The 17788-nt window shown below is 38.4% G+C and overlaps 1 protein-coding gene and 1 long non-coding RNA gene across 2 annotated transcripts; one reads left to right on the top strand and one right to left on the bottom strand.

The window, feature by feature from the left end:
• Positions 1-5742: 5742 nt before the first annotated feature.
• LOC103715986 lies at positions 5743-7676 on the top strand. Its single transcript, XM_008803801.4, has 4 exons — positions 5743-5933; positions 6027-6272; positions 6375-6515; positions 7187-7676. The coding sequence occupies exons 1-4, from the start codon at positions 5931-5933 to the stop codon at positions 7508-7510; spliced, it is 714 nt and encodes a 237-aa protein (XP_008802023.1). The 5' UTR covers positions 5743-5930; the 3' UTR covers positions 7511-7676.
• Positions 7677-10786: 3110 nt separating this feature from the next.
• LOC108511600 lies at positions 10787-15481 on the bottom strand. Its single transcript, XR_005513133.1, has 2 exons — positions 15224-15481; positions 10787-11829 (listed from the first exon to the last, which is right to left on the bottom strand). It is a non-coding gene; the product is annotated as an uncharacterized LOC108511600 (long non-coding RNA).
• Positions 15482-17788: the final 2307 nt, after the last annotated feature.

The following is a 17788-nucleotide window of genomic DNA, read 5'->3' as shown; positions in this document are numbered from 1 at the left end:
TTCCTGCTCAAAAGAGCAAAATCGTCCAAAGGCCGGCCATCCCACGTGAGTTGGTTTAAGATAAAAGAAAGGCGTCACGTGAAAGCTGTCAGAATCTATCCATCTCCAATTCCCTTTGTAATAAATGACACCAATTAATAGTAAACATGGAATAAAGTTTAACATAGAGCAAGAGACCGTATGAAACCAATGATTATATATTTCCTGGTAGAAACTGTAAGTGCGTGGGCGGTCATCAGCCTTTCACCCTGACCTCTTTCCCGCACGCCGAGTCATATATGCCTGGTTTCTCTTTTGTCTTCAGATTTTAAAATGCAACTATTTATCTTCTTTGATGCAATAAATAACTATTATCGTTCTCACTTGCTGACCACTACGTGCATGCCGCCTCTTACTTGAATGGAAACAAGAACACATGCATGCGAAATGTTGTCAACTTTTGACTTTTTATAATTAGTGAGACTTGGCTGTTAAGGTACCCCTCCTTATTCATCTTCAACCAGAGGCTAAAGGCTGCCAGTTGTGATGAGCAAATGTTATGGCTGTCGACAGTCTCTTTTTTCTTTCTTTCTTTCTTCTTCTTTTTTTGAGAGAGAGACAGAGAGAGAGAGAGAGAGAGTGAAGAAAATGAGCAGTAGAGGACACCTGGTGGATTTCTGCGATTGTCGATAGTAGTAGTTTAGAGGAATATCACACTGAAAAAATCGACTTCACTGAAAACAAGAAAAGGGATTACATAGAAACAAAGAAGGTAGCAGTACCCTTTTCCTAGAGCTTTTGTTTTTTTTCTTGGGTCCTTTTTGCATGCTGATGCGATAGCCCGTGATTGAATTGGTCGTAGCATTTTAATCGCTACTTCATATATATCACTTACTGCCACATTTTTCATTCTAGTTGGAAATGTTAATGAATGCCTCCAGTCAAGATAAACGCCCTAGCTTATTTCCAATTTATCAGACCTCTCCAAAGTGACTACTGATGATTATGAGGCCTTGGATAATAAGGGTTTGCAATAATCTGATGGTGGCTGGGGAAAAAACATGGGACAAAGAACTCATCGAGCGATGCTTCGGGGGTGAGCTCACTTCCCAAATATTTTCCATGGCGATTCCTCCGGGAGAACCAGCTGTTGATAGTTAAGCTTGGTAGGGGTGAATTTAGTGGGATGAGGGTTAAAATTCGTGATCTTTACGGGCTTCTTAAAGAACCTCGAAAGCGAACAAAGGGATAAAGGATGGGTATGGAAGGTAGGTGTTCATCCCAAAGTGGCATTGTTTCTCTGAAAGCTGGCCTGGGATCGATTACCATGCAGAAGCATTCTGCACCAGAGGGGTATTCCTATGGCTTCTTATTGTGATCGGTGAAGAGAGACTAGAGAATCCATGGACTATGCGCTATTCGAGTGACTCCGAGCTGCACGGATTTGGAGATAGGCTGTCGATTGTTTGTCCTTAGCCATTTACCCTCTAGACTCCACAACTTTCTTTCAATTGATTAAACGTGGCAGTTCCAGATTCATTGGCCATCAGATGTCAATGTCTCTAATATTGTATACACTACATAAAAAAAAAAAAAAAATTGCGACTCTTATTTGCCGACGCTTATTCCAAGCGTCGGCAAAAAAAATTTTCCGTCAACATTTACCGACGTTTTTAAAAAGCGTCGGCTAATGACGACGCTAAAAAGCGTCGTCAAAGTTTAACGGCACTTTTTAGCGTCGTTAAATAACGACGCTTAAAAGCGTTGTCGGAATCCAAAAAACCACCTCATTTTAGTCCCACATCGGCAGATTTAAAAAAAAACCACTCCGCACGGATAGTATGAAGGTACCGATCGGGAAGATTGTTTGTATTTCTGAATGGAGGAGAAAATGCAGACAGAAAATGGTAATTTTCTTGGCAAATGGAAATTCGTGACGCTTAAAGCGTCGGTAAAGAGCGACGCTTTAAAGCGTCGGAAATTAGCGACGCTTTTAAAAGCGTCGGAAAATGTTTTTTCCACTGTAGCATAGGCGACGCTTTACCGACGCTTTGGAAAACGTCAGGATGGTTTCTACGGACGCTTAAAAGCGTCGCTAATGTCCAAGTTTCTTGTAGTGTATACTGCATACCATATAATGCAGGCTAGAAACTAGAGAATCTTTGAAAATATTAGCAAGAACCCTCTTGTCATGTCTTTAAAAGCTACTCACCATGGACTTCATGGAGGCTAGATCATTGGAGGGTTTGACGAATATTAGGAAAATCTAGGATTCTATATCTGTTGATATTGTGTCCTATGTAATTTACTTTATTAGGAACCCCCGCCTCCTAATTTTCTAAAAATTAACTTTGATAACAGCGCGAAGAATTGGGTCTTATTTGATGCTATAGTCCCTTTGACTGAAATGAGGACGGTATGGGAGAGTCTAGTTTATGCCATTATGTTTTACCTGTGGACCATATTCTCTTTAAGGGCACTCGAGGACAGTCATTTCATGGATTATTTCAAGGGCATCCATCCGGAGAAATCATGACATGAGAGTCCTTGCATATGGCTTCTTATTGTGATAAGTAAAGAGAGACTAGAGAATCCATGGACTATGTGCTATTTGAGTGCCCCCGAGCTGCACGGATTTGGAGATAGGCTTTCGATTGTTTGTCCTTAGCTATTTACCCTCGAGACTCCCCAAGTTTTTTTCAGTTGATTAAACATGGCAGTTCCAGATTCATTGGCCATCATATGTCAATATCTCTAATCTATACTGCATACCATATAATGCAGGCTAGAAACAAGAGAATCTTTGAAAATATTAGCAGGAGCCCTCTTGTTATGTCTTTAAGAACTACTTACCATACCTTGGACTTCATGGAGGCTAGATCATCGGAGGGTTTCACAGATATTAAAAAAATCTAGGATTTCCTATCCGCTAATATTGTGTCCCATGTAATTTACTTCACTTGGGTCTAAAAATCAACTTTGATAGCAGCGCAAAGAATTGGGTCTTGCTTGATGCTATAGTACCTTTGATTGAAATAAGAACGGTATGGGAGGGTCTAGTTTATGCCATTTTGTTTTATCTGTAGACCATATTCTCTTGGAGAGACTTGAGGACAGTCATTTCATGGATTATTACTGATTCTTGAGAGCAGATATTTAATTATCCTCTGATTATGGATATTTAGAGACTCACATCGAGTATTACCCGTGTACTGTTAGATAAATTTTTCGAGAAGCTAATAGAGCGACTGATTGGGTGGCATTATTTATGGTAGAGCATACAGCAGCAGGGTTGTAAGAGACTCCTTTTGATTTATTGGGCCAGTTTCGAGGCATTTTGTTCTCTGATGCTGGTAGTTGAGTTTACTCAAGGACTTTATAAAGCAACAGATTGTACCAAGAAAAAAAAAGTAATGCCATCCTTTTCTCAAAAAACAGAAAATAAAACATGAGAGTTTTGCATCCATCCATTTCATTTTTATGAATTCACTAAGTCCACCCTTTATGACACCTCTTTTGGATTATATTTTAGAGATAGAAAGCCGAGCTTGTTAATAAAAAAAATATATTTATATTTGTCATACAACTATAGTTTCAAATATATGCTAATAAATGAATCTAAATTAATTGCTCTTTTTTCTTGAATAATTATGTACATGATTTTTTTCCTGGATGGACAGCAACAAACATGAGGAAAAAAATTAAAGACCGAGGCAGCAATTAAAAATGTGTTTTTGCCATCTTGTTTTACATTTTTTTTTCCTTTCATTCTTTCAATAAACATGAGAAAAATATGGAGAATTAGGAAGCAAATAAGAATATATTTATATATATATTATACATATTTTGAAGAGAAAGAGGCTTAACTTTACTATAATTATCCTAATCTAAATTTTTTTTAAATGCACCAGCAAAGAATCAAATCCACACTATAATTAAAGAGGTGTGATGAATAGGGCAAGCCCCAACTCATTTTTACTATTTTCGTTGGAGAAACCGAGAGACCTTAAAGTTTGGAGGCTGTTGGATTATACATGGCCAAACTTCAACCGTGTTCCACGGTAAACGATAAGATGGAAATGTTGGATTCCAGTTAGAATGCAATTAGCGGTATCATTAAGCCCTTAATCAATCTGGGTCCCACCTTAGCTACTGAGAGACGATATGACATGTCTTATTGTCCCGTGCGAACATCGAGTGAGAATTAAAGAGGCCAACATCATTTTCCTGAACCTTGCACGTGAGGCACTCGCCGTGTCAGTGCCGTCTCAAGTAGTCACGTGCGGGCATCCGATGCCTCTTGTCTCCCGCTTCGAAGATCTTGCCACGTCTGCGTGCTCCCATCCGACCCAATTATAATAGGCACGGGTGCACACGTGCGGAGCTGCACACGGGCGAGAGGAAGAGAGAAGCCAAGTAGCGGGCAAAAAGGCAAGGAAGGCGGGGGGTTGGGATTCCGTGGGCACGACAAAGGGAGGATGCCATGAAAGCTGTTAGAGATAAAAAGGACATTTTACTTCAGTGTTCACGCCGGTCAACACCGGCAAAGTGGTGTTTTGAATCACGATATATTATTTTAATTTGAAGCAGTTTGGTGTAGTTTTTTTTTTTTGGGGGGGGGGGGGGGGGGGGGACATAGCAGGGTGTCATCTGTCATGTAATTGTAATAAGTGACAATAAATTATAATTTTAGCTAAAATATTTCTTTCATGCCCACTTGCTTAGTATTTGATGGATCAATTTCTTCTCCGGTTATGAAGCTTAAAATGGTACTCTTAGGGCTCAATAACTTTGGATGGGCCATTCCAAATTGCAAGGTTCTAAAGAACAAGTGACCGATCAGTTTATGAATAAAACTAGGATATTATAGTGTTTTGGCGGGCTTGGATGAGTTGGATTTTCATCTTGTTTGTGAACGGCGAAGAAAGAGAAAAGCCTTAGCAGTCGGCCCTACATGGAAGAAAAGACGCAGGCTGAGAAGGATGCGCCCTAAAATACATGCTAAGTAAAACCCTACAATTCGAATAGTTTGTGCAACTCTACCTAGTATGATAAAGCATACGCTGGATACATCAATGTCGAGATCAAACAGTATTAGCAAAAATTTTGTTTTGAAAAGTGATGCATAAACAAGAAGTTCCCAATATGTATGATTTCTGTATAAATATTTCAAATATTATGCTTCATATCCAATATTTTAATATTTTTATTATATGACGCTAATATTTGAAATTGATAGTGTGCAAGTAAAATCATCTTTTCAGTCAAGCATATATCATAATTATACGTCGTTTATGTGTATTCTTCTTACTAAAAAATAGTGAAGACAAAGTTTGTGAATTATAGGTTCTAGGCGAATCATGTGACCTTGCAGCGGCGCTACAAATTACGAAGGCCCTACTTGCAAAATTTTACTTTTAAACAAGACACATAGTTTCTAGGGTTTTAGTTTTAATTGCTTGTTTTGGATGAACCCTAGAGTTTTAGAATTATTTTTTTGGAAAAAAAATAATTTATAAAGGGGATGGGTCAGGATTTTGGGTGCAGCCTCGCCAAAGCCCAAGGCGGTGTCAAGGACCATGCTCTTCCCCACATGGGGCTACAAAGAAGGAACCAAGACTCCTCGGGACACCCCCTTCCTTGCATTAGTTTAGGATGGTGGAGTTTTCGAGTCTTTGGACTTGGTTAAAGGAGGGGAGGGGGATGGGAAACACTAAAAACAGCACCCACGTTCCCCTCCACTCTTTCTTTTTATTTATTCCTCCCCTCCGTCAAAAGTGTAGTGTAGTGTAGCCCTCCATGAAGTAGATATATACACCAATATATACTCCATCTGCTCCTGCGATCCTCCATAAAAACTATCCATCTCCAACCCCTTCTGCCACTCGTTTACACTCAATCCTCTCAGACTTTCATTCCCTCTTTCTTTCAAAGTTCATGCTGCTCTGAACATGGTGGGTCCTTCTCCTAACCTCTCAACTCCAGAAGGCTGTTTTGCTTTTGCTCAGAAGCCCTGTTTTTATCCTGAATTCTCTTATGTTTGTTAGGGAATTTGGAAGCCAGCTTGGTTGGAGGCTCTTGACACTCAGAAGTTCTTCGTGGCTTGTTCTCTTCACGAGAACGCGAAGAAGAATGAGAAGAACATTTGTTGTTTGGATTGCTGCACTAGTATCTGCCCACATTGCGTGCCATCGCACCGCTTCCATAGGCTGGTGCAAGTCCGGCGTTACGTTTACCATGATGTTGTGAGACTGGAGGACCTCGAGAAGCTTATAGACTGTTCCAATGTTCAGGTTGGTTAGCTCAGTAAGATCATGTGGCAATAGAGAATTCTATTTGCTTGATAGGTTTAAAAGAAAAGCATTCATCTTTCGCTGTTTTCACCTCTTTTGCAGTCGTATACTATTAATAGCTCCAAGGTGGTGTTTCTCAAGAAGAGACCTCAGAGCAGGCAGTTTAGGGGATCAGGGAACCTCTGCACCTCCTGCGACAGGAGCCTTCAAGAGCCTTATATTCATTGTTCTCTGGGATGTAAGGTAATCAACAAGTTCCATATTGCATATTGTGTGCATGTTCCATCATATATCCAGCTAAATGGTACTTAATTTTTTCAATGCTAGTTTAATGATGCTAATACTTGAATCTTTATCTTTTTTTAGGAAAATGTTTGATAAATATCATTACACCCTGGATAAGTAATGAACACAAACTCTATGGTAACTTTGATGGTAAATCAATCTATGAGCAGAAAATAAGGTCTTAGCTAAGAAATTTATATGGTAGTTTTAGTTCAAAGGAGTATATATGATCAGCTCTCATCATTTTTTTTTTTTGAGGGGAGAGTGAGATTCTCTCATCATGATGATGATCCTTAATGAATTGGTGCCAAGTTTCTGGCTGAATCAACTTGGGTAAGTCATGATACAAGGGACACCGACTCGTGGAAGGGAAAACTAGAGAATTGAAGAATTCTGGTTCATGCAATCAATAAGCAGTCTTTTGAGATCAGCTTGACTTCCAAATAGTTAGATAATGAATTTGATACAAGAAACAGCAAAAATCTTCAAGGCGCAAGCCAAGAGCTAAGCTCAAAGTTCGCACTTAACCTTTACCGATCGAGACCTTCTAGTTGTATGTAAACAGAGATCAACAAATATGCTCTAAATCATGACAACCGTTCAAGCGATTTAAATTTACTTCTTTGTAGGTGGACTACATACTAAGGCAAAAGAAGGATCTTTCCCCATATTTGAGGACATGCGAGGCACTTCAACTGAGTCCAGACTTCTTCGCTCCCCATGATGCCGATGATGAGGCCAATGAGACCACCCAGTCCACTATTGTGGAAGGTGAGGAGCCCATAGGCTCATCAGACTCGGAAAATCTAAGTATGCCGTGCACCGAGTTTTTCCGCAAGAAGAGAAGCAGGCTCGCTGCTTGTTCAAGGTCAGCAAGCAGTGTTTCTGATGAGGACATGGTTACAAACATGAGCAGAAGGAAAGGCATTCCACATAGATCTCCTCTGTGCTAAGGGCTGATTCTTTTGACTGCTTCTATATCCCTTCTTATTAAACAGATCAGCTTTTTCCTTTTTCTATGGTTTCTGATTCCAAGCTTTCAATGTAAAGTTTCCAAAGGCTATTTCAATCAATTATTCAAATTTATCATGAAATGGAGCTCTTATTATTTAAGCTGTCTATCAGACTTCTCCAGCGATTTTGCACTTAGACATTAATAAAAATGTGGTTTCAGTAGAACCCTGCAAGCTCTTGAGCAACTAGATATATTTATATGAAAATAAGTGAACATCACACAAGTCTTTTTACTGCCATATAATTTTACTGAATCCTTGTCCTTGGGTATTTTAAATGTTACAGAACATGTGTACATTATATGGATTAACTATGTCTATGATGTTACATTGTTTTGGGATATGAAGGTTTGAAGGGGTGGAATCAAAATAGACATAGGTGAAGCAAACCAAGCGCTTCACGGTGTAATGAAAAATGAGTAATTTGGAAGACCCATTCTCCTTTTATGCAACCAATCTCGTTGATCGGAGCCTCCAATGCAACTCCTAAAATTCGGCAGATAAATGATTAAAACCTGTAGAGCCTTGACGCCACTCTATCTGTCAACTATGACACAGAAATCCTTCATAGTTGAGCAAATATGCAATGCTTATGTGGGGACATCCTTCATACTAAATCAGAGCTGTTCGCATATAGGGTTAACTGAATTTTTGGCAAAAATAAAGGTTCAAATTCAAATTCTGTTAATTTTTTGAAATTTTATGATGAAGATAATTTAGGATCAAGATATTGATAAAATGATGAGATCCACAATATACTGATCATCTGGACAAGACTTCCACGCTTTGATATTTGAGGACACTGTAAGCACACTCCTCTGAATTTGGGCAAGTATCCTTTGCACTTTGTTTAGAGAACCAACAAATTTATCATAAGTACAGTGCTGCAAAGCATCTCATCATAGACCTTCGATTTTATCTATCAGCACTTCTGTCAGTCATTTTCTATGTCGTATTTCCTACGGTCTCAGAAATAGAATTTTCACTATAAGGTGAGATCATTCACAATGCAGCGTTTCACTCGGAATACTAATTAATGGAATGAACTCTATCAACTTAAGGAAGGATCTTTTCCAGCCTTAATGGATCTTCTCATGAATCCTGAGACTTGTTATCGCCAACTCTGAAAGACCTTTTCCTGATATCTTTGCACAAGTAGTTCTGTGTTTCCATTATGAAGTTCTTATTCCTAGAAGCTTTTTTGTTAAGAAAATTTTTAACTGAAGAGCCTGCTTTATAGTAAATACACAGCCCAATGCAAGCAGTATGTATTAGATGTAACAATGCTGCATTTTTTTCTGGCTTATTCTATATTAGTTTACAAGAAAAGAAGTGAGTCTTTATGCAACGGGTGCAGAGTATTTTATGACAGTTCTGAACTTACACTAATGGAGACTAATATGCAAGGCATGATCAGATTATCTCAAGATCAGAATGCGAAATTATTTATTTTATCCTCAAAAAACTCCGGGAAGAGTGAGAGATGGAGTTGATTTGTCCTGTGCCTTGCGACCGTATGATTCGACACAGCTGGAAAGCTCAGGAGAAGCACTTGTGTGTGTCATTGTCTCAGTTTTATACCTTTATTATATCCAACCTGTTCTTATTAAAACCTTAAAATCTTTGTCACTCTCCCATGATGAAGATTTTAAAAAGGTATTAGTATCATGAAAGGGAAGAGCCTCTTTGACTTTGACTGGAACCAGAATCTTCCAAGGGTTACTTTGAATGCTAACTGCTGTTATAATTGTAACACCATTATAAGAGTTACTGTTGCAGATCCAGTCTCATTATATGTTAAAGATCAGGTGCATACCCGAGGTAGAAAATTTTTCAGAGAAGAAATTTAGTAGAGTTTTGCACCTTGATATAAGTTTAGTACTCAATATGATTCATAGTGGCAACAGAAAAATACGTTGAGTATTTTTCCATTTTTTTCATTTTCCCCTTTCTTTCTGAGAATTCAGATGGGGCTTTAGAACTTCAGCAAGGACTAGAAATAAATGTAATAGTGTTCTATAAGGACGTCAAATCTGTTAAAATTGGAGCATATTTTAAATTTCTTGATATTTTAGAGGATAAGATTTTTTTTTTTTCATATAGTTTGTGAGAAATCAACTTGGTTTAATAAATAATATCTGAATGTCTGGTAATTACCTTGTGCTGGCCATTAGGAGGGTGGATGGAAATTGCGGTGCAGAACTAAAATGTTTTCGAGCATGACCTCATTCACTATATCAAAGCAGTGATGAGAATACTTTTTGCAACCACATTCTTCTTGTAAAATCCAGAAAACATAGAAAAGGTTTGTTTTGGTAATGATGGAAACATTAAGATTACTATTTGAATCAAACTAATGAATTGCCATCAGTGCTCTCTGATAATTTTGTTGGGCGGCATATTCTCTGTAAATACTAGACCTTTCATATCATTTCTTAGAAGTTCTGTCTAGGTAATCATAGAATTTGTCCTCATTCTACGTTATCCTTCTGCACAGGACGAAGTGATCTTCTTATATGGCCTTTGCATGTCAATGGCAAATTAAAATGTTCTTCACTACTTCATCCTAAATAACTCATCTTCAATGCTCCACATAAAGCATTTCATTTCAATGCTATTCTTATTGGTTTTTCTCTCACAACCCCAGCTTTTTCATGCTTATTTTATGTGCATAAAACCTTTTTATAACCAGAATGCAGATACATGCAACATCATGAAAATTAGTAGTCTTATAAAAGTTCCATTCAAGTTTCAGCATCTGCAGCGATCACATAACACCGCATTCTAATCCTATCAAGAGTGTTTTCTTTGATCTCTTGATTGCATGTCCTATGTCCTGGATCCTGGATGATGAAGATAATCAGACATTCTCATATTCAGATGATCGATTTTGACTCGCCCTTTAGAATAGCAACTCGCAAAATTTTAAATCTCTCTTTGCAGAAAGGGTCAGGCGTGCAAGATAGCTAGATCATCCTTTGCTTCTGCAAGCAGTAGCATATGAAATATTTGGAACTGGAATATTACTTAAGGAACTCAGAAAAGTATGAAGCGAGTGAGAATTATTGAGGAAACATAGCTGAAAATATGAATCAACCTGCTTGCTCAAAGAGAAAATGCCGAGAAAGTTAAAATTCTGAAGTGGCAGGCAAGTCACTCAAGTCTGCCATTTTTAGTGAGGACATAACCCATTTTAATTGTATATATCCATCATCATGGCAATGGATTGGCAGACATTTATTCACTTGAAAGGCAAATAGAGGCATCCCAACAGTCTGCAACACCCACCACATTGGCACATAAAAACCTTAAAAAGCTAGTATTGTATCTTAAACTGAATTTTAGGATGCGAGATGTTTTTTAAAGATAAAAGTTGGATGCAGGAAACATGATAAGAAAAAAAAAACTTCCAGAGTAGAAAGAGTGCTAATCCTGCTTCATGAACTCATGGCATTGGCAAACCATATTCTCCGACAAATCCAATCGAATAGCAGTGTAATAGGATCCAGATTCTGCATATTTTCTTGAACACAAGTCACTCCCACAGCTCACATCTACAAGTAGATCACCTGCTACAGGCTTGAAGTAATCCTAAGCCAAACTGGCAAAGTCAATTACAGACCTGAATTTCCTCAAAAAAATTACGAACCTGAAATCTGTCAATCATTTGTAGTCCCTCCACTACAATGGTGTTCTGATCTTTGGGTGAGACAGCAATATGTTTTCTTTTTGTGCATCACCAAAAAAAAATTATGCACAAGAAAGATGTCTGGTGGAATTCAAAATCAATCAAAATTTACTACATATACTTAAAAGTACAGAAAATCTTAACTAAACAATGGCAAGGAAGGATTTCTCAAATTAATTTTTTGATCACATAAATATGATGGAGGTATAGAGAAGCACAGAAGACAAGGAAACAACCTCTTCGTCGGGACCTGGGACGCCACTCCGGAAAGTTTTGACGCCATTCTCTTCCATGGAGGGATGAGATAACAGGTAAAATGATAAAAAACAGAAGAGAGAGAGAGAGAGAGAGCATACGGTCAGCAAATGTTAACTCCAAAAGAGGATACGTATAAAAATGTACAAAGGTGCGCCCACCAAGGTGAGAGTACTATAAAAAATATCATATGACAACAACATAAGAAATTTACCTCAAACATAAATACATCTAGCAAATCCCTTCCTTCCAGCTTTGATGAAAAGCATCCTTTCCAAGTCTTCTGCACTCCCTCAATCTTACATTGCCATACTATCTGCATGTTTTTAGTTTAATATACTAATAAGAATCCATTCCTTATTACTACATTAAATAAACAAATTAATTAATTAATCATTCTTCTTTTAGCCTTAGGACTAAGGTTGGAGAAATCGGTACCGGACACCGTACCGATTTTCCGATGGCATAAGTCGGTACGGGCCATGCCAAACCACAAAAGGCACTATACCATAGAAGAGAGAAAAAGAAAAGAAGGGGAGCGAGAGAGGGGCTGGCGGAGAGTGGCGGACGTCAATGGAGGCCGCGGTAGGCAAGGCTGCAGCCGGTTCTCCTATTTCGAACGAAATAGGAGTCCGGCCGCAGCTTAAAAATTTTTGCGATTTTTAGGTAAAGTCGGCCTCCGCCGGTGTTCCGACTTTTTCCTCTCTCTCCCTCCTCCATTCACTCTCTCTTTTCTTCTCCTTCTTCAGCTCCGGCAATGAGTCTTGTTTCTATTACTGGAACTGTATGGCTACCGGTGAGCTACCGGTATGGCTCGGAACGACCAAAACCGTCCGGTTTGGAATGGTACCACCGACTTTGCTTAGGACTCATATCTAGATGTGTCTTCGCAAGCAGTCTATTAATTATAAAGAACAATAACAACACCAACAACAAAGCCTTATGCTGCCGTGGGACCTATGGAGCACACAATTTTAACAAGAATGCTTCACCAGGATTAAGCAAAATCTTGTTATCAGCTATTAAACCCGGTGAACTCTCACACCGAATCTCAATAATCCATCATAGGCCAGTTGGTAATGCGTAGTCCTTCCTATAGATTCATGTACCGAATTAATTAAACAAGATTCAAACGTCTTTTCAGTAAAATAAACAACAGCATGTAATTCATTAAGTTGGCTTATGAATCATTTTCTTTCATGGAAAGACTTAATGGCGTCTCCTTTCTCGCCAAGTACGGAAATACCACCTGTAACTTGCAAACATTGTGGAAGAGCATTTGGCATCATTGCAGGATTGCAGCTATACTTTTTTTTTCACTTAATTCTTTGCATACTCTGCTTTTATTCTCAATGGTATCATTGCTTTTTACTGGATTATTAACAACAATTGCAATGCGGCTCTAGTTGTGTACTGAAAGTGGCACATTTCATATCCTTCATATTGGTTGGACAAAGCTTATTTTAGCATGAAAGCACATTTGTCAAACCTAGAACAGCCAAAGCTTGTAAAATGAGGATTCAGAGGGGAAGAAGGCACACTGTAAAGAGCCAGTTAATTTATTCTCATTCTTAATCACTACAGTTCGCAAAATATGGGTACTTTAGCATGATATTGATTTATATATTTCCTGAATCCTAGGATTTTCCAGGGGAATATTTCTCGAGGAACAAAGCTGTTGTGATGCAATGATGAGTGCAACAGACGCCGCATATCTGCATAGCAGACATACAAATATGCAAGGCTACTGATTATATAATCTCAAGCAATAATGATAATTCTTTGATCAATTTAAATCAAGATCTTAAATAAAAAGTCCTCATAATCAATTGTTCCAATGTAACATAAGCTGAAATATACCAACTAATTATTATGATTCAATTCAAATAAAATGTTCAAATTAAACTTGTCCAACTAGTCTAAATCAGAAGTCTAGTAATTATGAATATTTTCTTAGTGCACTACCCAAGTCTCAAGCAATCATTGGTAAGGATCTAAAAAATAAAAAAAGATAAAATAATGAGTTACACTAGCCCCGTAAACAATATAACACAATAAAGTAGGGCCAAGCATGCCAAATAAATAGATAATAGCAAGATACTGACCGAAAATAAATCAAATTTTCGTAAAACACACACACATATATCTATATTTATAAACTAATACTAGTGACCCAACATCAGGCTATGACCATGTAACCTAGTGGTATGGGTCAAATAGTAGATACAAGGTACACAAAGTACCACATAACAGATACTACTAGTTTCTCAGATTATAAATCATAGAGCTAACGAATAATCTCTATTAGCAGGGCCAGATCATAGTTGTACTGAAAATACATATATAAACAAATTTCATATTTTATCCAGTCATATTTTCCGAATTTTATAACATAATACATAATATGTTTTAAAATAATTACTATCGTAACAATAACATGCCCAACCCATTTAACCAAGTATAAAATAGATATCACAATCAAATTTAATAAACTAATTATTATTTGACCAAAAATCAGAAAACATACTTTGAAGCATTATCTTACTTACCTCTTTTTGCTTCAAAATTCTACTTCAGTTAGATGGTCAGGTTCGTCAGCTTTAATATCATTAAAATATAATTAGTTTTATCATTATCTTAGAAGTCAAGCAAAGTTAAAAATTAAAATACTATTGCAGAAAAGGCCTTATGCCCAAATCAGGGTGAAAAGAAATGCAATGTCGATCAGACGGTGGTATCCGACTGCATAGATTGGTATGAACAAAATGAACTGAACTGGTCAAGATTAGACATGATTTAAGTGACTCATTGAAGGTCAATGATGATCGAATTCCAAAGAGACGTGATAAGGGCTGAGATGATGGGTCAGCCTATCGCCCAGATGCTAGGGCAGTTTAGAGCTTCCACAATAGAGTCAGTTGGGACTCGAACAAAAGAAAGACAAAATCTCAAACCAGGATCTCTAGTCATGCTTAGAGAGAGAAAGAGAGAGAAAAGAGAGAAACAATATTAAAAAACAAAGAAGAAGAAAGAAAGAAAAAAAGAAGAGGAAAGGAAGGAGGAAGAAGAAGAGGGAGAGGGCCACGGTTAGGTCGCCGAGGTGGTCGATAATTGGAAGGCCGGCGACTGGTAGTAGGGCGACCGACGATGGGGTGACCGACCACAGGGCTACCAACAAAAGAAGAAGAAAAGAAAAGACCAAAAATAGGGGTTCGGTTGTTCCCCTTTTCCTTCCATGGTTTCCCTAACGATAAGCTCCGTCGACATCCTAAAGCGGCATAGGGGGACAAGTCTCCATCTCCGGCGACAAGCGCCGGTAGTAGAGGAGGCTAGAAAAAAGAACAACTAGGGTTTTTGGATCTAAAAATAGAGGATTAACAGGGCCTTTAATTCTCGGATTTTTTTTTTGTCAAGAACTCGATTAGAAGTGAGGCTTATGAACAAGTAAAAAGAGAAGAAGAAGAACAAGGCTCACACCTGCAATTCCGACGATGTTTGGTTGCGTTTTTCGGCGAGCATAGGGAGCTTAAGCCGTCGACAATCTAAAGAGAAAAAGAGAAGCAGATTAGAAGCGCCGGTAGTAGAGGAGGCTAGAAAAAATAGAGGATTAACAGGGCCTTTAATTCTCGGATTTTTTTTTTGTCAAGAACTCGATTAGAAGTGAGGCTTATGAACAAGTAAAAAGAGAAGAAGAAGAACAAGGCTCACACCTGCAATTCCGACGAAGTTTGGTTGCGTTTTTCGGCGAGCATAGGGAGCTTAAGCCGTCGACAATCTAAAGAGAAAAAGAGAAGCAGACTGCGACAAATGCGAGGATCTTCTGATGAGGAAGAATTAGGGAGCTTGAGGGTGTAAACAAAAGTGGAGACTAGGCTTATCCTAGCCTTCAATGGAGCTCGTGGTGGAGGAGGACTCTTCCTCCTCCGCCGTGCTCTACCAGGGCTTTACCCTATTTTTGATTCGAAATAGGCTTTCAGGCCTCTATTTTGGCACTGGGCTGCGCTAATAGGCCAGCCCAATAAGGTCGGGCCTCATAAAGAGCCCGCTAAGCTAAGTAGCGAAACGAACAAAGGTCATGAAACAAAGCCACATTTGAGATAAACTGCTATACACAGTGAAGATCACATGTACATTTCTAATTCTAATGTGTAGTCAATCAATTTAAAGAAAAAGAATTTCAGCAATTAAGCACTTACTATCATAGAATACATAAAAACCGAAAACTGAGAAAGGCAACTGGACATCAAGAACAAGCAAGGTAGTCAATAGCATTGAGAGCTTCAACTTTCCTACGTACAGCCACAAACCAAATCCATGAATCCTTTTGCCTACTATTTTGGATCCATAAGTTAGAATTACGTTAATACAGGTGCATAAGGAAGATATTTATAGTCATACCTATATAGCTCAGCTCTAGTAGGCTTAAACTCATTGTACTCTTCTGTTCCTGAAGTAATAGTCAGATCCAAGTAGACATCTTTGCTGGAGAATGACTTGGTGCATTTCAGACACTTGAACCCAGAGCTATAGATTGCTGGCCTGCAGCTCATGGAAGATAAAACAATTAACAGAATTCAGGCGTTTAATGAACTTTTCCATGTTAAAACACAAGTAAATATATACTTAGAAATTTAATCCTGAAAGTCCTTTTCTTATCAGCCATTACGCAAACAATTCAAGTTCCAAAGAGTCCTGTTTAGTTGAGTACTCTGAAAAATCCAACAGGCCATATAATTTTACGTGACCATGCGAAAGCAGCGAGAGCATAACAAAACTCCAGGAGGCTTACGGGTGCAGTGAGAATTGCTGCATTCAATTAATTTTGTGGAGCAGGGAAATGGAGTCACAAAGACATGGCTTTACCAGCTCGTGCATAAACCACAAAGACATCACTTGGGCCAAGAGTCTGTCAAGCCACCCTATTCAAAAAGCGTGCGACATTTTGATGGCAGTGTGGTGGGTAATGGAGCTCGTGGAGGTGCTGCTTTTGTTATTATAGATCATACTCGTAAGGTATTGGCAGTGGGTGAAAGAAAGCTTTTGGATACAATTATTTCTATGGTCGAACTCAATGCATGCTGTATATCAGCTTCATGCCTTATCCATATGGCTGGAGGGTGACTCTTACATGATCATTAACTGCATCAACAAGCTGCCCCAACCTTACTCGATGCTCATCCACTTCTCTTTGATGTAATTGGTGTATGTTGAGGCACAAAATTTTCAAACTCAATGTAAACTATTTTGGCCATTGCGAGTAGGGCTAGACAGGCTCCAAAAGCAGGATCAACCACATCGGGACGTCGAGTCGTAGGCCAAACTTTCGAATGCCATAACTTGGTCATACAACGTCTGATTGAGATGATCTTTTTTTTTTAAAAAAATTGGACAGTTTTTCGATATCTACGATATGACGCCACGTACTTTAGGGAGTAAAGCCCCCAGCGATCGAGATCAAATTTCATCATTTGGGATCTGAAATGGACCAGTCAAACCAAAAATTTTCTTTTCGAAAAAGACTTTGATCAGGCATAGCTCTCTACCCGAGAAGCATCGAGCGAAGCGACAAAAGGTAGAGCTAATATAGAAGTCGAGATCTACCTCTTCAAAATTTTTAGTTTTTTTCTAAAATATTTCTACTATTGATATTTATTTTAGGAGAAAGTTCTATTAAAATTAGGATGAGGAATCTGACACAAACTGTGTAAAAACATATCTCACCATTGTAAATAAAGGCTATGTATCTTGGTTTTTAATCATCAATGAAAGGCAAGGAGACTTTAGCCCTACTTTTGCAATTTTTTTAATCTTCTTCTAAATTTTTTTGAGTGGTTCGAGTCGAGCGGGTGGAAGAAAATCTTCCTTTTTCTCGATCGGATTATATGTCATAGGGCATCCTACATATTTAGAGAGGAGAATAGATATGTGGATTCGATGGCATCCCATGTGGCTCATCACTCTTTTGCTTATCTTTGGACTTCCATTGATGTATGCCCACTGGAGCTTAGAAACATGGTATTTTGATGATGCTGGATGTGCTTACACTAGCTATGTATGACATGTAAATCCATCAACCTCATCGGAAAAAAGAAGAAGGAAGAAGCACATAACATTTTGCTACGGGCTAATAGAGCACAAGAATGCAAGCCTCAATGAGCTCATCTAGCATGCCATATGCAGGTCGCATTGAGTTCATATGAACAAAAGCCACATATCAATGATTAGAATTGATCGATTCAACAAAGTCGTATTATTTAATATGATTTTAGGTAATT

Source organism: Phoenix dactylifera, chromosome 1, assembly GCF_009389715.1.
Source record: "Phoenix dactylifera cultivar Barhee BC4 chromosome 1, palm_55x_up_171113_PBpolish2nd_filt_p, whole genome shotgun sequence".
Classification (NCBI taxonomy): domain Eukaryota; kingdom Viridiplantae; phylum Streptophyta; class Magnoliopsida; order Arecales; family Arecaceae; genus Phoenix; species Phoenix dactylifera.
The sequence above is the reverse complement of the archived record's forward strand: the minus strand, read 5'-3'. Positions and strand labels throughout refer to the sequence as shown.